General features: G+C 43.4%; 1 protein-coding gene across 2 annotated transcripts in view; it reads right to left on the bottom strand.

Moving 5' to 3' along the window:
• The window catches only part of SLC13A3 (solute carrier family 13 member 3), a 91,741-nt gene that overhangs the window by 27,609 nt on the left and 47,647 nt on the right, over positions 1-16,485 (bottom strand). For both annotated transcript variants that reach the window (XM_050806486.1, XM_050806485.1), the window contains exons 4-8: positions 12,553-12,619; positions 10,026-10,211; positions 6,339-6,464; positions 3,179-3,274; positions 2,082-2,186 (exon numbers count right to left, since the gene is read on the bottom strand). In XM_050806486.1, coding sequence (XP_050662443.1) covers positions 2,082-2,186; positions 3,179-3,274; positions 6,339-6,464; positions 10,026-10,211; positions 12,553-12,619 — 580 coding nt within the window. The remainder of the gene's footprint in view (positions 1-2,081; positions 2,187-3,178; positions 3,275-6,338; positions 6,465-10,025; positions 10,212-12,552; positions 12,620-16,485) is intronic.

The following is a 16,485-nucleotide window of genomic DNA, read 5'->3' as shown; positions in this document are numbered from 1 at the left end:
AATGTGGCAAGACCAAACTGACATGTGCTTTAAATGTAAAATACACACAAGATTTTGATGATTTCACATGAAAAAAAGAATGCCAAATATCTCACTAATAATTTATACATAAAATATATTATTCATATTAGTTTCATCTGTTTTTCACCTTTTTAATGTAGCTACCAAAAAACTTAAAATAGATATGTGGCTCACATTATATCTCTCTTGGATGGGGCTAATCGAAATAATCAGATTTCACCAAATCCAGCAGATTCATCTCTATTTAATCATGTTCCCACCCACACCAGAATTTGACACGGTGCCCACTCACACTTCTTAAAACACTCCCCTCTTTTTGGCTTTTGCTGGTCCATAGCTCTAAGTTTTCCTTCTACCTCACTTACCATCTTTCTGTTTCTCTAGTAAACTCACTTTCCTCTCCCCAGCTCCCAAGTGCTGGGGTTCCTCATGGTCTTCTATACTCTCCTTAAACACTTTCCATAGCTGAGCCCATTGATTACTATGGATTTAACTCCCAAATTTATACAGCAACTCCCAGATTTATGTATGCAACCTAAACATCTCTTCTAAGCTCCAGTCTTGCATATCCAACTGGCTATTGAGCTTGAAAAGTCTAAACCAAGTCCAAAATAGAATTATGAATAAGCCATTCCCAGTCCACTAAAAAATATTCTTCTCCAACTAACCACCATTCATACAGGCACTCCTTTCATTCACACCCCCCAAACCAACCCAGCGCAAGTCCCACATTTAACTTTGAATGATATCTTGACTGCTACATCGTCACTGCTGCCACCCTCACTGAAGCCATCCCCCAGCCAGGGGTCAGCAAATGTCTCCCGTAAAAAGCCACACAGTAAGTATTTTGGCTTTGCAGGCCACATGGTGTTTGTCTGGACTCACATTTCATATTGGAGTGTGAAAGCAGCCATAGACAATATATAATTGAATAGGTGTGGCTGTGTGTCAATAAAACTTTATTTGCAGACACTGAAATTTGAATTTCATATAATTTTCGTGCATTACAAGACATTGCCTTTTGATTTTTCCACAGCCGTTTAAAAAATGTAAAAGTCATTCAAAATCAAGTGGCGGACCAGATTTGGCCCAAAAAGACAGGGGCCATCTAGATGATGTTATAACTCCTAACTATTCTCCTCATCTATATTTTTGCCCCCACTACCCATTTCCTAATGAATATAGCTAACAGTTATTGAGTTCTTTCTATGAGCCATTTTAATCACTTGACATGTATTAACTCATTTATCTTTATAACAAGCCAATGAGAAATGTACTATTACAATATTTTACAGATTAGGAAACTGAGGCACAGAGAGGTTGAGTAGCTTACAACCCTCCAATGGCTGCCCACTGCTCACAGAAAAAAAAAAAAATCAAAATGCATAATATGCCCGAAAAGACACTCTAATCTGGCCCTCCCCTACCCTTCCTCACCCACTTTCCTTCCTTCCCACCAGGCCTCGGTCCCACTGGGCTTTTCTCAGTTTCTCAAACATGCTACGTTTGTTCTGACTCAGGATTCAGTAGACATTCCCAGTGCATCTCCACTGCTTTCACCTGCAGTCTTCCTAAGTTTTGGCTCTTCCCAGAACTGTCCAAAGTCAATGCCCCTGCTCTATTATTTTATAGCATAACCCTCTCACTCTTTCCTTCATAGCACTCATTGCAATGCAGTTATTTTGTAGTCTAACTACTCGCTTTTGTCTGTGTCCCAGCACCCAGCCTGCAGCTTAGCACATAATAGGTTCTCAATCAATGTTGATTGAATGAATGAACGATTTGCTCAGTCACGCAGCTCATAAGTGGCAGAGCTAGAATTCTAACCCAGTTTAGTCTACTCCAAATCCAGAGCTCTCAACACATGAGAAGTCATATTTTATCACCCAAACCTAAACTCTTTTGAGAGTGAAAGAGGGAGCTATTAATAATCATATGGGACAAGAGATGGAAACTTGGATGCAGGTCTCCCCAGCTACAATGCTGCCTCTCCAGCTCCAGGTGGCCCAGCCCAGAATCCTCCCTGTTGGACTCCTCCCTGTGGGTCCCCAGAGTCTCACCCAGGAGTGAAGAGGCTGGCCCAGCCAGGGATGAACTTCGGGTCCCGGGAGAAGAGGAGGATGGCAAACATGCAGAAAAGGATGAAAACGGCCTGTTCGGCAAACCTGTGGCACAGACATGCAGGCATGATGGTGACCCTGGGTTTCAGGCAGACTGCAGCAGGCACAGGCCCAGGCAGCTGCCCACTGGGAGTGAATGGGCCCAGGATCTGCCTCTAAGAAAGCTGAAGTCATCCACTCCCCAGGGAGTGCCCAGAACAAGAGGAGGGGCGCCAATGGACTGTAAATGATTCCTGTCCGAGGACTTCCACGCTCCCTCAGGATCCTTCCTGAGCCTCAAGTCACCCCCTCCCCGAAACCACGTGCTTCATTATCACCAGGAGTTTCCCAGGGTCCTACAGAAAATCAAGAAAGTGAGAAACAGAGACAGAATCCAAAAAGCAGAAAGAAAAACAGACAGAAATGCAGTAGGCAAAGAGAAAGAGGAGCATTCATACAGAGAGAGAGAGAGACATAAAAACACACAGTCTGTCTATACTGAGAGGAGAAGACACAGAGAGGGGACAGACCTGGGGAGAGGGTGGATGGAGGTGGAAAGAGAGGATTCCCAAGAGTTGGAGGAGCTAGTTACCCAATGTACCCATTTCAAAGACTGGAGAGCAGAGCCCAGAGAGGGTTAGTGCCATGCCCAAAGCCACACAGGACATGAGTGGCACCGCTGGTCCTTGAACACAGGCCTACTGAACCCATTATTTTCACCATATGGAAATGTGCATTAAACAAGGTCCTGGAAGCCACCTGAGATAGTGTCAGGTATTCTGTGTACCGGGAGGGAAATGGTGCCTTGGGTGGAAGATAGCAGATCCCACTGTAAGTACATTCTGAGGGGTTTTTTGGTCCTCAGGTTTCTACCCCAGCACCAGGGCAAGAGGTTGACTGTGTAAACCACTTCCCATTCTCCACCTCTAGGCTCCCAGGCCATGGGTCCTGGAATTCCCCTGGAGCTCAGCCCCCATGGGCCCAAGGCCAGGCCAGGAGGAAGCTTTCCTGAGCATTTAAGATTCAGCTCTTTCCTCAATCCAAGGACCCCCATATACCTGATGGGCCCCAGGTTCTGGTATTCTTCCCGAATTACAGCTCGAGCCTTGTTTTCTGCAGTGGTTCTTATCTCAGATTTATTCTTCCTCCAGCCCCTGAAACAGAAAGTGGGAGGTTAGGAGTGTCCACTGCAGGTATAACTAACTTCTCACCTACAACCACCACCACCACCTGACCAAGTCACATCCTCTCTGTCCAGGAGGCTGCAACTGCCTGATGGCTGGTCTCCCTGCAACTGTCTTCCTTTGATACAGTTGTTCTCCCCATGTACAGCCTGGTTGATCTTTAAAAATGTGAATCTGATCATATGACTCCCAGGCTTAAAATCCATGAGTGGGTCAAACAGGCACATGAATAAACTGAGGAATCAATGGAACAAAGCAAAAAAGTCTAGACACAGACTTAGTCACAAATGGGGATTTAGTCTATGATAAAGTTGCTATCTCAGATTGGTGTGGAAAAGATGGACTATTCAGTAAATGGCATCAGACATATAGATCAACGGAACAGAATTGAGAGCCAAGAAATAAACCCATCCACTTATGGCCAATTGATTTTTGACAGGGGTACCAAGACTGAATAGTGGGGGAAGGAATAGCTTTTCAACAAATAGTGCTAGGAAAACTGGATAGCCAAGTAGAAAAGAACGAATCTGGACCCCTACCTCACACCATATACAAAATTAAACCCAAAATGGATTGAAGACCTAACTGTTAGAGCTAAAGCCATAAAACTCTCAGAAGAAAAGGCAGGGGTAAATTTCCATGCCCTTGGAATAGGCAACAGTTTCTTCAATATGACGTCAAAGCACAAGCCACCAAAGATAGATAAATTTGACTTCATCAAAATAGTAAAACGTTGTGTGTCCATAAATGGTGTTAGGACACTGGGTGAACATTTGGGACAAAAAAAAAATGAAGTTGAATCCAAACTTCACACTGTACCATAAGGATGAACTCCAAATAGATCAGAAGTTTAAATGTAAAAAATATAATACTAGAAGAAAACATGATTATTCTTTTATGAGTCCTGTATTAGGAAAACCTTTCTAAGCTGTAATTGAAATTTCAGAAACTATGTGAGAAAAGATTGAAAAAAAATTAAAACAATTCTTTAGAGAGAAAAGCACCATAAGCAAAGCCAAAAGACAAATCAGGAAAAAAATGTAGCTTCTATTGCAGAATAAGCACTCATCTTTCCAAAATATAAAGCGTACCAGAAACTAGTAAGAACAGGACCAACAACCCATTTGAAAAAATGTATAAAAATATGAACACACGGTTTCACAATTCACAGGAAAGAAAATACCGATGAACAAACTTTTCATATGCTTCCAAATCTATGAAAAGTTTCCTAAAGTTACCCTTCATAAAATAAACGCAAGTTATTTTTCTCTTATCAGATTGGCAAAAATCCACTTTGCTGCAAGGAAGCAGACACTCTCATACATTGTGCATGGGAGAGGAAACATGTAAAATTTTTATGAAGAATGATTTGACAATATCTATTAAAATAAAAATGTGTTTATTCTCTGATCCAGAAATCCCACTTCTGGAAATGTATCTTATAAAAATGCTTGTTTCCTTTGAGCTAGAGTTGCAACATAAAAGAGAAAAAATAAAATAAAATAAAAATTAAAAAACAGCTGGGCATGGGTGGCTCACGCCTGTAATCCCAGCTCTTTAGGGGGCTGAGGTGGGTGGCTCACTTGAGGTCAGGAGTTTGAGACCAGCCTGGCCAACAGAGTAAACTCCTATCTCTACCAAAAAAAAAAAAAAAAAAAAAAGCACAAAAAATTAGCCAGGCAAGGTGGCAAGAGCCTGTAGTCCCAGCTACTCTGGAGGCTGAGGCAGGAGAATGGCCTGAACCTGGGAGGTGGAGGTTGCACTCTGAGATGGTGCCACTGCACTCCAGCCTGGGTGACAGAATGAGACTTTGTCTAAATAAATAAATAAGTAAATAAATAAAATAAAAAACTAAAATCTGTCAGGCAGGCCTGTCACCAGAAAAAGATATCTATGTCTGCTCATATTTGCTTAAGAAAACTCTGAAAGATTACACAAGAAACCAATAAAAGTGGATGCTTGTTTGGGAGGATATCATGGGTGAAGAGGCCCATGGTTGGGAAGAGGGGTTCTCACTGCATACTTCTCAGTGTTGTTTTGATTTTTGAGAACCATATGTATGTGTTGCCTATCCAAATTAACATAACTATATTAAAAAGTAATTGAAGTAACCAAAATAAATATAGGAAAACAAAGTGCCAGTATTATATTTTGGCTAGACATCATTTCTGGCTCAAGTCTCTGGGTCTGAAGCTTGCTCTTTCTTTGTTTAGAGGTTGATTTGGAAATGTTAGATATTATGGTTTCTTTAGCACCCAACTGAGACTTTCTCCTTAACGTAAGTAGACTGAGTGATGAGAGTTGATAAAGACATATTTCCCATAATATGATTTGGTGTTATTTAATATTTTGTCCTCATGCCTCCCCAGATTATCTTCTGTATCAGGGCCCCGTAAAATGGGAAATAGTGCACTCCCCTCTTCTCTGGTCAAGAGTGTTTACCTTAAAGACAATACTATTAATAATTAGTAATAATATGTGACATCAACAAAGGGTCTGGGTGTGGCAGGCAGGTCACACCTCTCACTTAATCCTCACATCCCTGGGAGGTCAAGAAATGAGAATATGGCTAGCATGGTGGTTCACACCTATTATCCCAGAGCTTTGAGAGGCCAAGACAGGAAGGATCGCTTCAGGCCAGAAGTTTGAGACCAGCCTGGGCAATATAGTGAGACCCTGTCTCTACAAAAGATTAAAAAAAAAAAAAATTATCCAGGCACAGTAGTACTCGCCTGTAGTCCCAGCTACTTGGGAGTCTGAGGCCAGAGGAACACTAGAACCTGGGAGATTGAGGCTGCAATGAGCTACGATTGTGCCACTGCACCCCAGCCTGGGTGTCAGAGCAGGACCCTGTGTGTAAAACTAAATACATACATACATACATACATACATACATACATACATACATAAAAGAAAGAAATGAGAATACGACATGAAATAACAATCATCCTCAGTTTTCATAGGCAGATGCTGAGGTTAGAAGGGCCACTCCCTGCTTCCCCACTCTACCTGCCAAGAAGAAAATGAGAGGTACCTGAAGCTCAGTCCCCCGTACAGGAAGGAGATCCAGAGCCAGCCTGCCAACAGGAACAACAGCATAAGAGGGAAGGCGAAAATGAACCAGGAGCCGAAATTCACCACGTCACACTGTGGAAAGAAACTGGAGAACAGTGGGAGATGAGAACAGGCCAAGGGCAGCCATGCCCATTTGGGGAGTGGCACACGAGACCAGGCGGTACTAGTATTAGTGGGTCAAGAGGGGAATGAGAGGGTCCCATGGAAGTCTTGGGAACATTGTTTTCCACCTATTCTAATAGCAGCACTCTTTTTTCCTCTTCTTTGGAGGCTGCTGGCTTCTGACCCAATGGGACCAATAGGTGCGCTACAGTCAAAATCTCTGCCCCCTGGAGGCCAGACAGGTACCTGAGTGAGTGAAACAGGCCAGGCCGGCCATGGTGAATTGAAGAGAGCCGTGCTCATTAAAGGGGTCAGCTGCTATTTGCTCCCCCAGGGTTGCCATGCAAGAGTGCAGGGCCAGTAAGCCCAGGTTTGGGTTTTACTTGAAATTATGTGATGTTTAAATGTTGGCAATTCATGAAAATGTTTTTAATGAATGTGGGAGTCAAGCATAACACATCTGCAGGCTGAAACCTTTGCCCTCTTTATTATACATGCTCAAAGACCCTGGGCATTTTGTCCAGGCAATGGTGATGTTGATGAGTTCTTTCTCTGCTGAATGGTGTCTAATCTCAATTTTATTAAGACATCATCAAGCCTGAAAGGATGAAGGGCAATAACACTTAGTGCTGGTGAAGATGTGGAAAAACAGGCAGATTCTTGATGTTTGTTCACCAGAATACTCTTTTCTGGAGAGGGATTTGGTAAAATGCAGTAAGAGTCTTAAAAATGTGCATATCCTTTTATCCAGAAATTCTACTACTAGAAATAAACTTTAAAACAAAAAACCAGAAATGCGGTCAGGAATATAAGTGCTAGATTGAAAAGAGGAAAAGTAAGTTATAGAATGATGTATACAAAAGTATGTGGACACTCATGGACATTTCTAGGTAAATAAATAAGTAAATAAACCAAAACATTAAGTTATTATATAATAAATAAGCAAACAAAAATATTAATAAACTCTATATAGTGGGATTCTAAGTGGTTTTTATTTCCTCCTTTTTCTCTACCTGTATTTTCTACAATGAATAAGTATACCTCTATAATTAGACAAAATAAAAATATTGTTTTAAAAATATTAAAATATCAGCAAGTGTGTGGTCAGTTACATAATTTGTAATAGCAAAATAATAATTATCATAAAATGAAAACAATCTAAATGCTTAAGATTAACGTATGTACACCCAAAATAAGATAATACATAGTCACTAAAAATTATGTTTTCTAAAAAATTTTAATGATAAAATCAGACTATAAAACTGTATTAAGAGCATACTGGCAAAAACGTTAAATATATGCACATTTAATATATGGACATAGAAAAGTCTAGAAGAAAGTCTTAAAATATCGACAGTGGGATTGAAGGTATTTCAAATTTCTTCTACATTTTCCAAATGTTCTTTAATGTGTCAATATCATTTTATAATCAGAATAAACCAATAAAATGTATTTTGGCAACAAGGGCTAAAGGACCACTCAGGGCAATCACTTCTCCTGTCTCCCAAGGCTTCTCCTGTTCTCAGCTGGAGAATCAAAATCACGTATTACCTAGCATTCCTTTTAAATCCCCTCTTCCTACACTAGAGGGTCTACATTTGAGCCCTTGTGTTGCATAAGATTTGCATGTAATTAACTTGAAATCCTACATTTGATATTTTTACTGTATATATAGTTAACATTATATATTTTATGTATTATATGTTAATATATTATATACTTAAATGTACATAAGATATATTTTAGAAAATATAAATATGAAATAAACATATAAAAAACATATAATTTCCCCAATTTCATTTCAGGTTGGAACAAAGTCCTACTCATATCAGGGCAGGCAGGCAGTCTGAAAACGCTTTGACAACAACTGCTCCCCTCCAATTCTCCCCATCCTCAACCTAGGCTCTGCTCTCCATCCCCAGAGCCCACATCTTCCTGTCCAGCCCTGGGGATGGGTCCCAGCAAACCCTAATACCAAATGCCTACCTTCCCCCTCCGCAGAACACTAAAGGGCTGAGCCTAGATACTCCCCACACCGGAAGCAGGATCATCTTTGCTTCTGGTTTTTCTGTCAGTGAGCTGAAACCAGAAGGCACAGACAGCCTTCTTTAAGGGATAGAGATAAAAAGACATCTAAGGTTTGCAGTAAAACTCAGCGGGCTTAAATCAATTGGTGAAACACACCTACGACTTCTTTTTTTTTTGGTTGTTTTTCACCTCTCCCAGTTCATGGTTGACAATGACTGGTTTCCATCATCAAATCTTAAAATCAAAGCATTTTGGAATCTGGGAATGTATTGGCAATTCATCTCATCCAGGGGTTAAGGTTTAAAATCAACACAAGGCCAAACATGGGTGTACTAAAATCTCTTGTGAAAATACCTGTAATTACTCACGTGTATGTTACTGACAGTTGCACACATAGCAAACCTCTCTCGGGGAGATCAGCAGGGCCTCCCTTCATCCCCACGTGTTTTTGATTCTTTGGTTGGGCAACAGGTAAAGAAGTCGGCTAGTATTTGCGGCCATGTTGAATATCAAATACTTTTTGGTGCCCTTTGTTGGCCAAATGCTTACATTTGCATTTATGTAAATTAAATGAACCTATGTTACATCTCCACTGCAAGGAATCTTGGAAACCCTGCCTTGGAATCCTGGAACCTAAAAGTCTTAGAGACAGGATCTTGAAATACTGAAGTTTTAAAATCTTGGAAACCAGAGGCTTAAAATAATGGGAGCGGCAAGTTGTGCAGTTGGAGCATCTTTCTCTTATCCTCATGTCCTGACCGGCCACCCAGTCAGTGCTGACCACTTCCGGGGATGGGGGGACTTTAGCTCCCAGCAGAGCCCACTCCACTGGGGGACTCTGCTTATGGTTGGAAGGCTTCTCTCAGGCCATGACAGCCACAGACCCATGCCTCCCACTGGGTTACTCCTCTGCTGTCACCTTTCCAATGACCCGCATCTCACTTGAAGGAAAAGCAGGAGTTCTTAGACAACACTTACCACTATCACCTTATGTCTTCTCACCTTCCCTTCACCCCAGGCTCTTCATCTCCCTGGTATTCCTGCTGGTCCCTGAACCTCCCCAGGAACAGCTCCACCTCCAAGCCCTGTAGGAGCTACTCCCTGCTGTCGCTGTCGGCAATGCCTTTCCCTCCTGTGTCCACGTGGCTCATTCTCTTCTAGGTCTCTGCTCAAATGTCAGCCCATCAGAGAGAACCGGTGTCCCTGACCAACCTACATAAACTAGCACCCCACTCTCCTCACTTCTACTCTCTTTCCCTGCCGTATTTTTTTCCTAACTTATCACACAGATATGTTTTATATTCATTTGCTTTTTCACTTATTGCCTGTCTCTCCCGCCAGAATGGAAGTTCCCCAAGGGCAGGGATCTCACTGGATTTTGTGTATTGCTGTGTTCCCAGAGCCTGGCCCAGAGAAGGCTCTCAATACACATTCCCTGGATGTTGAATGAAGGAGGGAAGAGGAGGGGAGGAGCAGAACCCTCCCTGCTGGTGGCAGAACCCTCCCTGCTTTCTACCTCTTGAGCTGGCCAAGCAGGATGAGGTTAGGGGCTGTGCCTGTGAGTGTGGCTGTGCCCCCAATGCTGGCTGAGTAAGGGATAGAGATGAGGAAGCCCTTCCAGATGTTCCCACGATATTCATCCTCCTTCCTGGAGTCCGCCAGCAGATCCAGTGGAACCTCCGTCTCCCCAGGGTGGTCTTTGCTTTAAACAAATCCAAAGAGAAGCCATTCAGAACACATGGAGAACAGGCCACGGACTGCCCAGGGGTTGGGGAGCTGAGTGATCTTTCTAGAAGGTAATTTGGCACAGGTATCAAAAACCTGTAACAAGGTGCAACTCTACAGTTCAGATATTCTACTCTAAGAATGTATCCTAAAGAAATAGACAAGTGTCTCAGGGGTGGGTACAAGGGAACTCACCATGCCATTAAATATAATTTAAATGAAGAACAGTCTAAATGTCCATCTAAAAGGGGCTGATAATAAAGATGACTCTCTTCCTGGATGGAACACCAATGCAGCTATTAAATGGATGCTTATTAAGATGAAAGTTGTCCATTCACAAACTACGGCGAAAAGGCATGCCACAATACCATTTAGTTTTTTATTGTATAAATCCTCATGGGCGTGGTGGCTCACTCCTATAACTCCAACACTTTGGGAGACCAAGGCAAAGGATTGCTTGAGGACAGGAGTTTGAGACCAGCCTGGGCAATATAGTGAGATTCCATCTCTATAAAAAAAAAATCAGCTGGGCGTTGTGGCATGCACCTGTAGTTCCAGCTACCTGGGAGGCTGAGGCAGAAGGGTTGATTGAGCCCAAAAGTTTGAGGCTGTAGTGAGCTATGATTGCCCCACTGCCCTCCAGCCTGGGTGACAGAGTGAGACACTGTCTCTAAAAAAAATTAATAAGTAATAAATAGAAATAAAGAAATAGCTAGGTTTCATGAATATAAAAATATTTAAAGTCTAGAAACAGATGCAAGTTGTTTTGATATCTTTCCCAGGAGTGGAATTACGTATTTTTTTTCTTTTTTATTTTCTGGGTTGTTTTCCTTGTACAGTTAAAGAGTTTTGGGAAATAATGACATTAAGAATTTTTAAGTATATAACTAAAAGATCATAATTTTGGCATTATTGAGGCCAACATTATGGCATTATATGATGTTCACTATTCTCTATTAAGTAAAATAGGTATTTGGAAACAGACTGAAATGAAGGAAAAAAGTGAAATAGCAGGTTACAAAACAGCATATATAGCATTATCAATTTTATTTTATTTTGTTTATTTTTATTTATTTATTTATTTGAGACACAGCTTCACTCTTGTCACCCAGGCTAGAGTGCAATGGCATGATCTCAGCTCACTGCTACCTCTGCCTCCCGGGTTCAAGCGATTCTCCTGCCTCAGCCTCCCGAGTAACTGAGATTCTCCAGCCACACTGGCTTCCTGGCTGCTCTTTGACCTCTCAGGAGCTTTGCATGTGCTGGTCCACATGCTGAGAACACTCTTCCCATGGATACCCCCCACCACTCCCCACCTCTTGCAGAGATTTGCTCAAGCACGACCTTCTTGTGAGGACTTCCCTGACTACCCACATTCAAACTGCCCCTTCCCACTTGCCAGCTCGCCTCCCCCACCCTCCTTCCTGCTTTGATCTCCCTCCAAAGCTTATCCACCACCCAACAAACCATGGATTATATTCACTTATCCGTGTCTTGCTACTAGAATGTAAACCCATAAGGGCTGGGCTTTCTGTCTGTTCCTTGCTGTATCTCCATCCCTAGAATAGTGCCTGGCTCATCGTAAGCTCTGAATAAATATTTGCTGAATGAATGAAATAGACCAGATCAATGCCCAGCACTGTCTTGAGCAGATTGCTTGGCTCCCAGTTGTGTCATCCCTGTTAAATTGAGATCACAATGCCATAATAACAAGTGCTAACATCTGGACATGTAAGGTCCAGCCAACCTGCTCTATCTACATTACCTCATTATCTCACACAGCCAGTATGGAGCAGGGCCAGAGTTCCAAGTCAGGTGTTTGCGACTCCAAATCCTATGATCTTAACTACATTGCCATAATGCAAAGGATACTCTAGACTAAATGCGATTTCAACATCAATGGGAAGATGCTTTCTAAGTCACGTAGGGTGAAGGGCTGTTATTGTTTTATAAGGTATTTTCTTGTCTGTATGGACTGTTAACCCTGCCTGCACCCCTCTCCTCCTTGTGTCATGCAGTGTGTGCTATCTTGCTCTTCTGGATCTCTTCTTGCAAGAGGAAAGTACCTGTGATCCTCAATCTCACCAGATCTTTAGGGATTTAATATACTGCCCTACACTTTCCATGTCTGCATTTTTTTAAAGGAGGCTGTTGAGGTTAATGTTTAAGCCACAGAGATGAATGGTGGAAACTTAGGCATTAGGTCGTTTGGAGAAAAATTCAGGGATGGGAGGAAAATGATTTGCGGCACTGAATTCTTGTTCATTGTCTCCTTGAATCAAGCACTGTCTCCTCTACAAATTTCACCAATAACTTACGCTTCTGTGCTGGCGAGAAACTGCATCTCCGTGGGCACAGTGTGTAGGCCGTTTCTCCGCACAGCAGCTAGGAGGAAAGAGCATGATGTCTTTAGCGTAATGTAGTGAATGGAACAGGAGTATCCCAAATCTTGTGAAGTTAGTCAAGAATGCTTTCTTCGCCAAGGATCCTATATTATTCACTAAATCAAAAGACAAAGATAGAGAGAGGAAGAGAGAGAGGGAAGGAGAGAGAGGAAGGGAAGGGAGGGAGGGAGAGAGAGGGAGGGAGGGAGAGGGAGGGAGGGAGGAAGGAAGGAAGGAAGGAAGGAAGGAAGGAAGGAAGGAAGGAAGGAAGGAAAGAAGGAAGGAAAAGGAAAGGAAGGAGGGAGGGAATGAAAGAAAGAAAAGAAAAGAAAGAGAAAAGAAAGAGAGAGAGAAAGGAAGGAAGGAAGGGGAAGGAAGGAAGAGAAAGAAAGAAAGAAAGAGAGAAAGAAAGAAAGAAAGAAAGAAAGAAAGAAAGAAAGAAAGGAAGAAAGAAAGAAAGAAAGAGAGAGAAAGAAAGAGAGGGAAAGGAAAGGAAAGGAAGGGGAGGGGAGGGGAGGGGAGGAGAGGAGAGGAGACAAAAGGAAAAGGAAAGGAAAGGAAAAAGAAAAATCATTCAGCATTTTATCCTCCTGTCCTACCATCCATATGTGAAGATGTGCCCAGGCCTGTTGGCAGGCGTTTAGCTGCAGGGCTGCTTGACAATCCATAACTCAAGCCTAGGCTTACCTGAGCAGCCACTGCCAAAGTTGTGAAAGGCCAGCTATGAATGGTAATGAATCATCAATGTGTTGGATGACCCCAATTGTCCAATCATTCATTCATTCATCCAAAAAGTATTTATTGAGCACCTACTATGTGCTATTGACTATGTTCTCAGGGTACTCTGTGAACAATATAGAACAAGGCCTCTGGCTTCCATGGAGGTCATACTCTAGAAGGGGAGACAGGCAATGAACGAATAAAGAAAATTTGAGGTAGGGACAAATGTATGGAGGAAATAGAACTGGGCAATGTGACTGGAATGTAGAGAGGCGAGTAGGTGGGCTCTCTCTTCAACAGAGAAGACACTGTGTGCTGATGGCATCAGATCTGAGACCTCAAGGATAAAATGGAATCCATCCTATGAAGAGCCCTGGGAAGAGGGTGCAAGGAAACAGAAACAGCAAGCACAAAGACCCGGCAGTAAGGAGGCGTTTGGCTGAGATGAAGAACTGAGGAAGCCCCACATGCTGGGAAAGAGGTGTATAGGAAAAGCATAGGGGAGATGGGGGATGGGGACGGAGTGGGCAAAGGCCAATGGGGACTAAATCAGGGATGGGGTCCTGCTGCAGGATTTAATGCCCAAGACAATATGATTTACATTTTGCAAACATCTCTGGGCCTGGTCCGAGAGAATGGATGTAGGGGAAGGGGTAAAAATGGAAATTGGGAGCCCAGTTCTGGATCTGTTGCATTTTCCATCTAAGATGATGATGGCTGGATTTGGCTGGTGACCACAGAGACCCTGAGAGTAGTAAGTGGTGGATGTGTTTCAGCTGTTTTGAGATAAGAGCTTGGTGCAACTTGGAACCCAGAGCCCAACTGGGGCACACGAACCCTAGCCAACTGATCCATTAGCAAATCGCTGTGGAGTACCTGCCATGCACCTGGTGCTGAGTGACAAAAGATGAAAGTCCATGCCCTCATGGAGCTGATATCCGGTGGGGGGGACAGACCACACATGACTAAGTAACATATGCAGTATGTCAAATGAAGATGCATGCCATGCGAGGCAGGGAAGGAGCCAGGCATCCTTGGGTGAGACACCAAGCCTCAAAGAGAGCCTGATAGAGAAGGAAAATTTGACTTCAAACCAAGACCTGAAGGTGAGGGGGTGAGCCATGCAAACATCTGGGGCAAGAAAGAGCAGGTGCAAAGGCCCTGGGGTGGGGAGCACACCCAGGAAGCAAAGGGGAGGCCAGTGGGGCTGCAGGGGCCTAAGGGAGGAGAAGAGTAAGAGGAGGCAAGGTAAGAGAAGTGGCAGGGGGTAGAGGTGGTAGGAAGTGGGTGGGATCATGCAGGGATCTCAGAGCTCACAGGAAGGACTATGGCTTCTCCTCTGAGTCATGTGGGAACTAGGGTAGCATTTGAGCAGAGGAGGCTCAGGACAGGAGCTGACTTCGTTTTTAAAGTTATTTCTCTGGTTGAGTGTGGTGGTTCATGCCTATGATCCCAGCTACTCAGGAGGCTGAGGCAGGAGGATTGCTTGAGCCCAGGAGTTTGAAACCAGCCTGGGCCAGATAGTGAGACCCCATCTCTAAAAAACATTTTCTGAAAAAATTAGCTGGGCATGGTGGTGCATGCCTGTAGTCCCAACTACTCCAGAGGCTGAGGTGGAGGATCAGTTGAGCCCAGGAGTTGGAGGCTGCAGTGAGGTATAATCATGTCACTGCACTCCAGCTTGGGTGACAGAGAAAGACCTTGTCTCTTAAAACAAACACACAAAAATAATAAAGTTATTGCTCTGCTTGATAGACCAGACTCCCCAGCAGCCTTTGACAGTGTTTTGGGGAAAAGAAAATTAGAATGAATTAAATGTTCTTGCAGCTCGAACCACCACTAAGAGTAAAATAACCCACCCCTGGGAGCTGGGTGTGTGGCTGGTGGCCAAACACATCAGTCTTGGGTTCAAATCCTAGTTCCATCACTTCCTATCTGACTTTAGGTCAGTGGTTCCCAGCGAGGGCCAATTCTGTACCCAAAGGACGTTGGGCAATGTCTGGGGGCATTTTTGGTTATCACAACTTGGGTGGAAGGGCAAAGTACTACTGGCATCTATTAGTTAGAGACCAGAAATGCTGCTAAACATCCTGCAATACACAGGTCAGCCCACCCCAGCAAAGAATTATCCCACCCAAATGTCATTGGTAACGAAGTTGAGAAACCCTGGTTAGGGTATATCCCTTAATCTCCCTATACCTCAGTTCTTTAATTTATAAGATGGAAGTAACTACTCTAGGACTGTCATGAGAATTACAGAGTTAATCTACTGCTGGGTGCAGTGGCTCACGCCTGTAATCCCAGCACTTTAGGAAGCTGAGGTGGGTGGATCACCTGAGGCTGGGAGTTCGAGACCAGCCTGACCAACATGGAGAAACCCCGTCTCTACTAAAAATGCAAAATTAGCTGGGCGTGGTGGTGCATGCATGTATCCCAGCTACTGGGGAGGCTGAGACAGGAGAATTGCTTGAACTCGGGAGGCAGAGGTTGCGGTGAGCCAAGATAGCACCACTGCACTCTAGCCTAGGCAACAAGAGCGAAACTCTGTCTCAAAACAAACAAACAACAACAACAACAAAAACAAAAAACAAGAGTTAACCTGTTAAAAGCAGAGATCAGCAAACTTCTGTAAAAAGCCCATTTTAGGTTTTGGGGGGCCATGAGGTCTCTGTCATAACAACATATCTCTGCCATAGGAGCAGAAAATCAGCCACAGACAACACATCAGTGCTTGAGTGTGGCTAAACTTTTATTTGGGGGACGTCAAAAAACAATTTGTTTTGTTTTTTCTGAGACAGGGTCTTGCTCTGTTGCCCAGGCTGGAAGGCAGTGGCACGATCTCAGCTCACAACAGCCTCGATATCCCGGGCTCAAGTGATCCTCCCACCTCAGTCTCCCAAGTAGCTGGGTCCACAGGTGTGTGCCACCATGCCCGGCTAATTGTTGTGGGTTTTTTTGGTTTGTTTGTTTGTTTTTGTTTTTTTGTTTTTTTGTAAAAGGGAGGTCTTGCTCTGTTGCCCAGGCTGGTCTCTAACTCTGGGGCTCAGCCGATCCTCTCACCTCAGCCTCCCAAAGTGCTGAGATTACAGACGTGAGCTACCACGCCTGGGCTGAAATTTGAATATCATATAATTTTTCACATGTCAC

The sequence above is a fragment of the Macaca thibetana genome, chromosome 10 (genome assembly GCF_024542745.1).
Source record: "Macaca thibetana thibetana isolate TM-01 chromosome 10, ASM2454274v1, whole genome shotgun sequence".
Lineage (NCBI taxonomy): Eukaryota > Metazoa > Chordata > Mammalia > Primates > Cercopithecidae > Macaca > Macaca thibetana.
This window is presented reverse-complemented; position numbering and strand designations above follow the sequence as displayed.